We start from the raw sequence: 12,277 nt of genomic DNA on the forward strand, positions 1-12,277 counted from the left end.
TTTTTTTCATTTAGCTCCTTCACAAGAAAAACGATCAGGAATCCTTGCTGAACAACTGCCTGTCTCCTGGTCTAGAGAGCCTGAAAAAAGTAAGTGCATGTTTATCTTTCTTGAGGTGGTATGGGAAGATCAAGCTCAGTCTAAGATGTTTAAGCTGATTAGATGTATTAGTGGCGCACATATTGCCACGAGTATAAGATCGGCTAGTATTGTTGCTGGCAGGCTTGTATGTGTCTCTGTTGAAAAGATGATGAGGACGAGCTCGTGAAAAAGAGCTCATTGTTTTTCATGTGCTCGTCCTCCTCATCTTTTGAACAGCGGCACATACAAGCCTGCCAGCAACAATACTAGCCGATCTTATACTCGTGGCAATATTATTAGCTGACGTGTTATTAGTAGGGGTGTGCGAATATTCGAAATTTCGAGTATTTTTTAAATGTTTGCTATTCGATTCGATTCACACTGGAATTTTAGTATTCGAACCTCCCAAAAACAAATACAGTCAACGTCCGATTGAAAGTGACCCCTTCAGATTTTTAATATGCTTCACCTCATTATATTCTAGTATTGCAGCAAAGCTGTCTTTCAAGCACCGTTACGTTCGAACTTAGCCAAGACACAGTCAACGTCCACTTGGAAGTGGTCCCTAGATTTTCAATATGCTTCACCTCACTACGTCCCGGTATTGCGGCAAAGCTGCCTTTTAAGCTCTGTCACGGTCGCAAGTGTACTAACTCAAGAAAACACTGGTTCCAACATGAAGATGAAAGATGTGGTGGAGGTGGGGGCTCAATTAATGCTGTTCTGGGCCTGAAATTTGGGCAGGAAGTCCGAAAAATTGGAAGGCGAAGCTTTTTAGCATCCGAAATTTCACGTGTTCTTATGTCGACGTCTACAAGGCAGATTTGGAACTCCGGACTTGAAGGGAGCACACCCTTATCCGCCACATCAGTTGGGCTTCCACAGAAGTTGAATGAGGAGGAGAGGCTGAGGAAATGGTATCTTTGCCTATCACGTGTAAAGTGTTGTCGGCAACACTTTGGTTGCACCAAGTCATGTACAGTACGGTCCACTGTTAAAGGGAACACTTCAATGAGCACCTTTCATTTTGCTTGCCCTCTAACAGGAAGTGGACAGGGAAACATTGTTCGTACAACGCACGGGTCTGTCAAAAAGAAGCTGAACTGTCAACCACCAGTAGTTTTATGCAAATCTAAGAAACTATGTTTTTGCAAGACAGCGAAATCCAAACATGCCCTGCACGCAAGTGTTCCCTTTAACAGTGGACCCGTCTGTACATAAATTGAATTTGGCCTCTACGTTGCCTCATTCTTGATAAGACAACTATGAAACACCACCCTGCGAGTGCTTCATCAACCTAGCGAAAAGAAACACTTTCATGTTGCTATCTCGTAAGAATATGCTTAGTATTCCTCTCTAACTTTTTTTTTCTGCAATTTCACTTCGAAGTATTCGAAAAATATTCAAGAAATATTCGATTTGCACTCACATTTCAATATTCGAATTCTCTTTGCACCCAAAATTTTGCTATTCGCACAGCTCTAATTATTAGATGTATTATTGGCAGGTGTATTTTTGGGAATATTTTAAATATTCCAGGCCCTAGATCAAAATTATATATTTCATGTAATCACCAGGATTTAAATGTTTCTAACAAAGTGCAACAAGTTTAATTTCAATCTATCCACCGGTCGTCTTGCAAAATAATAGAGTTGGCTGTAACCTCATGCTCCTTCTGAATGCAAGTAGTTAGTATTGCCAAGAGCAGTCTGCATGTGGTTAAAGTATCACTGCTATAATACTTACTTTTCGTTCATGGTTCACTGGTTCGTTTTTGCTCATTAATTTTTACACCAAATGCAAATTGAACTGTCTTGTAGGAAAAGCAAACACTTGAAGACAAGAAAGCGACTCTGGATAGGGAGCTTGAGCTGTCAAAGACGAGACTGGCTGCCTTTGATGAAACAACAAAGGCATTGGAAAGCCAAATTGCAGGTAGGTTTCTCAGCGTGTAATATGTAGAGTTGCATTCAGTATGATCTGCAACATGGTGCCCATGATCATCGATATTACACAGTGGCGCCGATATCCAAAATTTTGGAGAGCTGGACATCATTCTTATTACTGGTAATATTTAAAGCAGTGTGACGTACTTATCTCTGTGCCATTATGAAGTCTTGATGAGAAGTCCCTTTAACCGCAGACACTATTTTGCAGCTCATATTGCAAGTGACTTTAAATACAGTGAAAGCTCGTTAATTCACACCTCATTAATTCGAAATTTTGGATAATTCGAAATGGTCGCCGCGGTCCGGTCCGCAGTGCATAGGAGACCATGTGTAAAACGATTCGTTAATTCGAACAGAAATTGCCGCCTCTACGGATAATTCGAAGCGCGCGCCGCCGAGCGTCATCATCGTCAAACACTAGTGGAAGCTTTTACGGCCGAACGATAGGTGGCACGACCGGTTTTTTCGAGCTTCAAGTGGCCTCCGAGCAAAGGGCAAGCAAAGTATGGCCTCCGAAATCCAGGGAGCAATTTTTTTTTTTTTTCCGTAGCCCTCCCGCTATCTCAGCGCCTGGCGCCACTTGTATAGACGATTTTCCGCAGCGGCGCACAGGCGCTGCCATGTTTGATCACGTGATCGTAACTGGCCTTCCCCCAGCCATTTGCCCCAGGCCAACGCATTGGGCCAGCGATGCGGCCGTGGCCGTACCACACAAGCTGGTTGCAGCAGGGTGTAAACAAGTCACATGCTTGCGCAGCAAAACATAGTTCTACATGTAATCGCCTCAAAGTTGAAAACGTTGAGACAGTTGCGTTTGTTTGGTATGTACCACGCCACAACGATAAGCGATATGTTTAATCTACTTCGTATTTATGGTGTATGCCTTTAATTGTTGTATTAGCAACCGCCAGTAACTGGGGTTACAAGCCAACATGGCAGCACCCATGCAGACGCGACAGCCCGCTTCGATCCGAACTGGCGCTTGCTACTTGCCCGTTGTCCTCCCAGCAATAAATGAATGGCAAAATCGGCCATCGCTTTGAGTAAGCGTCAGATATGCTTTGTCTTTATTATTGCGATCAGCTGCGTTTATTTAGCCATGCCTGCTAAGCCTTGCCTCCGACAATATGAGAATGAATCTTGAAAACACTGCAAAATACCGACGAGAACATTGCTCTCGAAGCTTCAGGACGCGAATATAAAGCAAATAAATGCGTAGGTTTTGAACTTACGGGCCACACAGCGCAGGACAACGACGTGATAAATTCGAGGCGGAAGGAAACTGCATCCACGGGTGCCGCCATGTTTACTTTTCCGGCGCTGCCGTCTGCTCGCTTTTACTCGCGTGCGCACAGACGCTATGGGAACGCCGAGCAGACGACGCGATGCGGATGGAGACATATTGAGAAGCGCTGCGAAAGGCCACGGCAGGGGGATGGCCACGAAGACGGCCACGGTAGGGGGACGGCCACAGTGTGGTGGCGCCATCTAGTTTTCATTGAACAAACCAGCTGTGGAAAATCGTCTATACGCGGGACCCGCGGGACGCTGAGGAGTCGGCGGAGTAGTCCTAGCAGTCCTAGGCCGCACCCGGCAGCGTCACTTTGTTCCTCGAGCACGTTGTTCGTTCACGCCGTCAAGCCGTCTTATTCCGCATCGAAGTTGCAAGATGCCGCGGGGAAACTACTGCGCGAAGACTGTCAAGGAGAAGGTGGAGATTTTGCGAGAGGTTGACCAAGGGAACTCGAGCAAATACGAAATTGCGAGGAAGCACGGCATACCTCCGAGCACGTTGTCAACCTACATACGCAACAGGATGGCCATTGAAAACGCCTATGAAGCCAAGGATTTTGGCGCCAGTCGAAAAAGGCTAAGGACAGCGAAGTTCCTGGAACTGGAGTCAGCTTTGATTATCTGGGTTAAAGAAATGAGAGCCCAGAGTATCGCATTGAGCGGCCTTATCATCATGGCCAAGGCAGCCGATTTTGCCCTGCGCTTGGACATTGAAGACTTTGTCGCCTCCGAGGGATGGTTTCATCATTTCAGGGAGCGGCACAATTTCGTATTCCGCACATTATCCGGCGAGGCAAAGGAAGTGGACGCAGAAACATGCGCTACTTGGAGAAGCGACACCCTGCAGCAGTACTTGGAGAGCTACTCACCACAGGATGTGTTTAACGCTGACGAGACAGCGTTATTTTTCATGTTGCAGCCAGACAAGATGATCACCTACAAGGGAGACAGCTGTGCCGGCGGCAAGCGCAGCAAAGAGCGTGTCACTGTTCTGGTCGCCGCAAATATGACCGGTACGGAAAAGGTCCCCCTTTTTGTGATTGGCAAAGCACTCAAGCCACGGTGCTTCAAAAACATTCGGTCACTGCCAACAGAGTACGCCGCAAACAAGAAAGCCTGGATGACAGGTGACCTATTCAGGAAGTGGCTACTGAAATTCGACAGGCGAATGGAACTGGGCGGCAGACGCATTCTTCTTGTCGTCGACAACTGTTCGGCGCACAAAGTCGACGTTGAGCTGAGAGCAACAAAGTTAGTGTTCCTTCCAGCAAATACGACTGCGGCCCTACAGCCAATGGACCAGGGTGTGATAAGGAACATCAAGTGCTTTTATAGGCGTCACATGCTGGAGAGAATGATTTTGTGCGCGGGCGACAGGAAGGACTTCGGCATTACGCTGCTCACTGCCATGCACATGTTGGTGCGCACATGGGAACAGGTGACCGCGACCACAATCGCAAACTGTTTCCGCCACAGTGGATTTACAGCTGGAAGTGCGCAGGATAGTTGTGACGTCGACATGGACGGGGCTGAGGAGCTCATGCCAGTGGCATTGCGCGACACTCTTCGGGGTGTACGTTTTGCCGTTTATGTTGAAGTTGACACCGGTGCATCGGTGTGTGGTGCCCTGACTGATGAGGACATTATCGCTCAAGTAGCCGGTGCGCAGCCTGTTGCTGAAGAGCCAGAAGGTGAGGAAGACGAAGATGACGAAGCGCCTGTGCGCCCGTCAGCTTCTGCGGTGATGGAGGCACTTAATGTGGCGCGTCTCTTCTTCAGCTTTGAAGAGGGTGAAGAGGATTCCCTGCGCCGCGTCCGCGCGCTGGAACAGAGAGCCGCAGCTGTGGCATTCAGAGAAAAGAAGCAGATGGTCATCACCGACTTTTTTGGCCAATAAATATTTTTCGTGCCCCACCCCCGAAATCCACCCATTTTTGCTCACTTTCATTATTTCGAATTTTGTTTAATTCGAAATTGCTCAGCGTTCCCGTGGAATTCGAATTAACGAGCTTTTACTGTACCATATTTCCTCTTGTACAACCTACGCAATATATGCAGGAAATACGGAGCTAAAGTTGAGGTGCGAATTATATGTGAATTTCAGAGCACAAGTTGGTTTCATGGCATTGCTTTACCGTAATGCAAGGAAGGCAGATTCACAGCCATATGCGGATATCTTTTTCATTTTTTTTTTTAACATTCTTTTTCCACCGAGGTTTGCAGTTGGAGGTGTGAGTTATATGGAGAGGCGGGTTATATGCAAGAAAATAAGCCGTCACTTGAAACGTCTGACTGGTCAAGAGTGCAAGGAAAGAGATGCAGACAACACATGCCCATGTCATCTGCGTCCTTTTGATCATGTCCTTGATGATTGGTAGTGTTACTGTCAATGTGTAGCAAAAGGTTAAGTGTACAGCAACCATCTTGAGCTCAAGATCATTCTCTTTTGGAATTATTTCAAAAGTTGAGATGGGAAAGACTTTCCTTTTGCATGTTTTTTGTGTGCTTGCTCAAACTGAAACGAGATCTAAGCACACTTCTATAACCTTGTGTTTGTGACTGTGCTGATTAAATCTCATTAAGGTGACAAATGTGGCCACAAGTTGATGTTCCAATGGCAAGTGCAATGCATACATGTATATTTAGCATCCAAAGCATACAGACACAGATATCAAAGCAGTAACAAACTGCAGACAAAACCGTTCGCTATGTAGTTGGCATATGTTCTGTTAAATTTCATTATAATGAAATGAATTATAACAAACTAGTATGCAAAACAATATAATCGTGACTCCCTTTCAGATTCCCATAGAAAACTATGCATTCAAGGTCTTAATGCGACAAGCGCTAACGGGAACATGCAAATATGCCCGCAACATGAGATTTGCAAAAAAAAAGCCAACTTCTCTCCTATAGGCTGCAAACGTAGCTTCTAATTTTACAAGTCTCAGCCTGTAGTGTCTCTTGTGGCCCACACAGTTATTCATCAACTTTAGAAGGGTTATGCATTTATTTCTGCCAGGTTTTACAGGCCAAAACTATGATTTGATAGGGCTTGCCATAGTGGGGGAATTTATTGGCATAAATATTTGAGACAAGGACAAGGAACACGAGACGCGGACAAGCGCACTTACGGGTCATGCAATAATGGAACAGAAATTCACATTTGCCACGGAGCCATTGTCCTGGAGACCTCTGTCCACAGGAATACATGTGCCTTGTCTAACTGCCGTTGCATTTGTTAAAAGAAAGTTTTATGGCAAACTTCCAGAGCTTGAAAACAATTCCGATGCCACCTCTCGGATATATGAACTGGAGCAAGCTGTTCAGGAAATGTCTGAAGAGAAAGCGCGCAGTGAGGAAGACTTGCAAGCCGCATCAAAAGAAATGGAGATTCTCCTATTCAAGCGGACAAATGCAACGACTACGGTATGTATAGCAAGTTCCTTATGTGCAGTACTCTTTGATCAGTTGTTGTTGTGCTGTATTTAACTGGCATATCAACACCATGCAGGACTTTGCTTTTACAATTCTTTTTCACAGCTCAATCATACTGCAGCGCCCTTCTAGCAACATTACGTAAATGAGAACTTGTACGCATGCGTAATGCAGCTTTGTGATGGGACACTTCAAGAGACAAAAGACAGGAGAGAGCGCACATACACTCTTGCCTTTTGTGCTCATCTATCTGTCTTGCTAACAGAACTTTGTTTTCGTGACGCTTCACATTCCTGCAGTGTTCTCGTTTCTTAAAAACAAGAGGCAAGGCGCAGAAAAGAAATTACGAACTATTGTGCAGTGCTGATTCACCGGAAAAGCTCACTTGGCATAAATGAGGTTTTTAACTATAGTGTTTGTCCCTGAAAAATAAGAAATTACTTGGAAATGTACTACAGAAAAGGATAATTTCAGCCCAATAGTATTTCTTTCATTGATCTTGCCTTGCATGTCACTCTCCTGTGTAGCTATATGGCAGTGATCTCAAGGTGCAGGTGCTGTACTGTTTATATATCTCGAAATATACTGAGTATGTGCAGTGCAATGGTGCGAAGACATGTACCAACTCGCCCATCAACGGATCCTTCTTGAAGTATTTATATATAACAATGTGTCTTCCATCTCCATACTATTGATTAGAGAGACACTGAAGTGAAACACTAAATTATTTTAGTTTGATAAATTATTGTTTAAGAACTCCATTGCACTTAACTTCATGTTCATAGGTTAATTATTAAAGGAAAAACTAAAGGTCACAGTTCCATTTTTAAATTGCTAGCTGAAACGCCAGCACCTCAATGTCCCTGCAACATCACAAATTTAAATGCTTTCTTTTTCGTATTTTGGCCACATTGGCTCAACAAAATTTCCCTAAACTTGCCAAGTCGAGTGGCTGGCTCACTCAGAACACAATGTATTACACTTTGCCAATGTAATAACTCATTTTTTTTTCATCAAACAGAAATAGAAACAATACTGTTAATGTGGTAGGCGCTTATCAAGCATCCGTGCACATCAACCTTCATGTGTGTGCTGTTACAAATGGTTCACCCAGTATCGAGACCAAAGTGAATCTAATGTTGTTTGTTCTCTTTTCTGACCATACCACTTTGCAGCTGAACGAAATCAAGAAGAAAGCCTGCATGTTCGGCACCGTCTCCAAGAATTTGAGCAGATACCGCAACATGGGGCAGTCCGAGGTATGCAGTGACACCAATAGATCCAGTGTCAAACGTTTAGTTTCCGGCTTCTACTCGCATTTTCCAGATGCAAGCACTGCAAGACCTTCATTCGGTACTAATTAAAAGTAACCAAATAAACTTTCTTAACTTTTGTCCTAGTCAGCTCGTGGGAACTTTAGTAAATTTCAGCACAATAACCTTAAAGGGGCCCTGCAGCAATTTTCCGAGTAGTCGTCAAATGGGGTCATTTAAGGAGTTTTGCCAAAAGAAAAACATGAGACTATGCTTCTAGTGCAAAAAAATGTCATTATGTTAGCGTGTTTTCTCATTAAATACACTTGGTCTTGGCAAGTGAAGCAGCCTCTTAATTTATGGCAGCCGGTATAATGTTCAGTGTTACAGAGATTTTGGTGGTGGTGGTGGTGGTGGTGGTGGTGGTAAATTACTGAACATGGTCCTGAAGGATGCCCGACTGTTCATTGAGAATTAGAGGGCACCTCCCACGTCAGGACGGGGAGCCCTAGGCTCTCTGCCGCTTTGCGGGCCTTCTGGACAGCCCAGAGTTGGCAATGTCCATCGGATACAGTTGCACGGAACATTTGAAATGTTCATCTACCTTGGAAGCACCAGACTTCATGCATCTTCTTTTAATCCTAAACCAGACACGGTGAAACGCTGATGGGTCATTGCCAGGTGGCCACACGTAACGTCTGAATTTATATTTCTCTCGACTAAGCATTCCATCTCGATTGTTGAGTTCAGATACGGTATGTCTTCAAATTGTGACAATGGGCTAGAGAAGTTTAAGTACTCTATATACAAAGTGGGCATATAACTTGACCAAATGAGATCTTCAAATAGTGTGGTGCAATATGTCGTCATTGCATCACTTGTGCATTTTTCCACGTCCTGCTTATAGCGCTGCTAGCAAATTGAAGATGAATGCCAGAATAGCCAATGCATATAGTACTTTAACACATTTCGAATGTATTCTTCAAAACATTTAGCTTGTTCTGGTCTCTTTTCAGAGAAGCCTCGCTGCTTGTTAGATCTTGATTCGAGGCATCAAATGTTGGTTAACTGGTGGCTCAAAGTATGTGTTGCAGCTGAAAAGTGGTTAGATACTCATTGAGGGTAAACTTGAAACGGCACGTTTTAGACACTTGCACTCGTTTTGTTGAGTAGCTTGGCTACTGAACAAAACAACCGGCAAGCCAATGTGGCAATCTCGCGTGAAATCGCATTGACCCAAATTCCTCCGTTCACTCTGCAGCTTGACCACGAACGACAGCGCCTGCAGAGGAGGCTCGACAGGATGAACCCACCTGACCTCCTGGCTGGCAGACTCCTTGAGGAGGCCTCGCAGATGCTGTCTGAGGTGCGAAGGAGTCTGACAGATGTGGACATGACCCGTAACGTATGTACATTTGCATTGTCTGGAAGCGTGTTTGCTATCCAACTCCAGCCAAATGCGCTTCATTTGTAATTGGCTTGACGCTACAGTGGCACTTTAAAAGGGCCCTGCAATGCTTTGCTAAGTAAACATCGAATGGTTTCATTAAAAGTGTTTATTGCCACAAGAATCGCCTGCCGCAAAAATGTTTAGAATCCATCAAGTACGAGCAATGTTGCAGGGATATGGTGCATGCTTTAAAGGTACTGACAACTGATTTTTCTCGGCCCATTTTTTTACGACGCAACAGAAAGCTCACCCTTCGCAGTGTTTGTAGCTGCCGTAGTTAATCCCAAAAGCACGTAGTTATTTTACAAGCAGTATTTTTCGATCTGAAGGGCTCTAAACACAGATGCAGCTTTTCTCCAGCAACGCTGAGAATTGATAGCGATGCCGCCAGCCCTTTTTGCGATTTGTGAAAACTATCGTTGTTCTGCTTTCGCAGGAGTTCCTGTAACTATGCTTAACCACCTTTATTTATAGCTTTTCAACTATTTTTGAAAATAACAAGCTGTTACAATGAGATGTTGTGGCATTATACACCTTCCCTGTATTTGTACCGCATTGTGTGCGCATGCGTCCAAGGTTGCCTGCGCCTATGTCATAGGTGGCTTATCCCGGCGCCGTTACTCTCTATGCACGAGCCAAGCCAAGTCACCGAAAACGTCACTACACATATGCGTGGCCGCGCCGAGTAGCAGCATGCGTCATTTCTGAGACGAGGTGTAGGTAGCAAAACTATGTCACTCCAAAATCTTAGCGACCTGGAAACTGCATGCACGGTTGCATGAGCACGCTGAAAAGTTGCTCAAGACGCGCTGACGAGCATGGGATCATTACGTCACGCGAAGGCAGCGCCACTTTAATGCATACTACTAACGCAGGCCTATATGTACATTATTATGGAGCAATACCTTTTAATATAAAGAAACGAACAATATTTCAATACTAACAGAAAAATCGTCGACCGCGTACAGCAATCAACGGTCACGTGGCCGTCTTCATCGGATCATTCATGTTTTTGCCGCCATAGGCGCCACAGGTCATTTTTCGCGACTTTCAGTTAAGAAATAAAAATATAAATCCATCTCTCACGAAAAAAACAGGGTTGGTTTGAATTAATGCGACAGACAATCTTTACATCAGTGGAGTCAACTCATTTCATATTCTGGGCAGTTGTCGGTCCCTTTAAGCACTTTCTCCCTCCTTTCGTACTAGCGAGCGCGCTGAAAACTATGCAGTGGGGGGGGGAGGTGACAAGGGAGCAAGAAGATGCTTTCATTCACGAGTGCATGTCATGACCTTGAGCACTTTCTTTTCTTTTCTTCTTCGAACGAGTGGCTTAATTTCAGTGTGATTGTGAGCGTGCACGCGAGTACATGGCGGCATTTCACGGCAGCCATGTTAACTATGTGGCTCATGATGCTCAAATCAGCCTATGGTCATAGACTTTTGATTGACGGCATCGTTTATCGAGAGAAGAGGGAGCGATTTCTAGCTGACTTTGGGAATTCATTGTAAACTCCAGACAGTGTGCTGCGCTATAATGTTTGGCGCACATGTTCTCACAAGCCTCGACTACCAATCGGCAACGTTTTCTAACCATGCTGAAAAAGTGTTGCAGGGCCCCTTTAAGCACAACCACAAAGACAAGGACTGTGCAAATTGTTCTCATTTCGGCTCCCCCCCCCTATTTTTTTTCTTTCTTTTTTTTCTGTGCTGCAATTTGTTAGTCACCAAGGAATGAAGCAAATGGCCTAGCATCAAATGCACGAAGCCTCGTGTGCTTTTATTAATGTTGGTTTACACTGCCTGTTTTTCTTTCTCAGTTCTAATGATATAAAGGTGTTGGAAACAAGCTTCACTTCAGATATGGAGTCTTATGTCCATACTGTGTGTGTGTATGTGTGTATGTGTAGACATGGATGCATGTGCGCCTACACTCCCAGCCTTGTATGTCCACGAATGCATGCGCAGGAAAATAACATAAATGCTTCTGAGTGTTGACCAACGAGCATGTAGTCAGGCAACTTTGAACATACCCAGTAGTTTGTCAGACTGGAAAGCCCCTAACTAGGGTCTGGATCCAAGCTATTTGGTATGTTGACACCTTTAGGGTGGGTAAAGCACACAAAAACAGGTACAGCGAAAAGGAAAAGGACGTACGACTGTAGCTTGCATCCTTTTTGCCATTTGGGTGTTGCACATTTTACCTGTCTTTAGATGCAATGCCCTTACTTCTGTTGCTGAAATGAAGACAGTCACACTGTGAAATTATTAATAGAGATCTTAAATCTAATACCTGCACATAGTGCTTGCTCATCCAGGGCAGTGTATCTCCACTGCAGTTAAATTAAAGTGGGGTGTGTCCCTCTTGTGCGTCAAAGGGCCTAGTATTTGGTTTTATTTTCTTTTTTTCACTCCTCTTCACGTGCACTCTATTTTTACCTCCACCATGTTTGAAATGCCCGCTGTATAGTGAAGAAGATGCACAGAATTCTGCGAGCAGTGCCATCTCTCTAGTGCAAGGGCATCCGCAGAACTTATTGCAGGGGGGTGCAGTGGGAGGGGGGGATCCAGCACTGACAGCTTTCACTGCCATGACATGACCTGCAAAATTAATCAGTAATGTGAAACGTGCGAAATTGTTTGGAAATAGAGAAGGCCGGGACCTGAGTGTGCTAATCAAGCTGTGTAACTCATTGCTGCCGCATAGAAAATTATTATCCGAAATTCCAGGGAGGGCCAGCTGCCCCCCCTTGCACCCCCCTCTGGACACCCATGCTCTAGTGTGAAGCTCGAGCTCGTGTGGTCAATGCTGA

General features: G+C 44.7%; 1 protein-coding gene across 1 annotated transcript in view; it reads left to right on the forward strand.

The window, feature by feature from the left end:
- LOC119382806 (structural maintenance of chromosomes protein 3) overlaps positions 1 to 12,277 on the forward strand; it is a 43,298-nt gene that overhangs the window by 19,752 nt on the left and 11,269 nt on the right. Inside the window, exons 10-14 of the mRNA XM_049412325.1 lie at positions 15 to 89; positions 1,902 to 2,016; positions 6,595 to 6,752; positions 7,937 to 8,020; positions 9,276 to 9,419. Of these exons, the coding sequence (XP_049268282.1) occupies positions 15 to 89; positions 1,902 to 2,016; positions 6,595 to 6,752; positions 7,937 to 8,020; positions 9,276 to 9,419 (576 nt within the window). The remainder of the gene's footprint in view (positions 1 to 14; positions 90 to 1,901; positions 2,017 to 6,594; positions 6,753 to 7,936; positions 8,021 to 9,275; positions 9,420 to 12,277) is intronic.

The sequence above is a fragment of the Rhipicephalus sanguineus genome, chromosome 2 (assembly GCF_013339695.2).
Source record: "Rhipicephalus sanguineus isolate Rsan-2018 chromosome 2, BIME_Rsan_1.4, whole genome shotgun sequence".
NCBI lineage: Eukaryota > Metazoa > Arthropoda > Arachnida > Ixodida > Ixodidae > Rhipicephalus > Rhipicephalus sanguineus.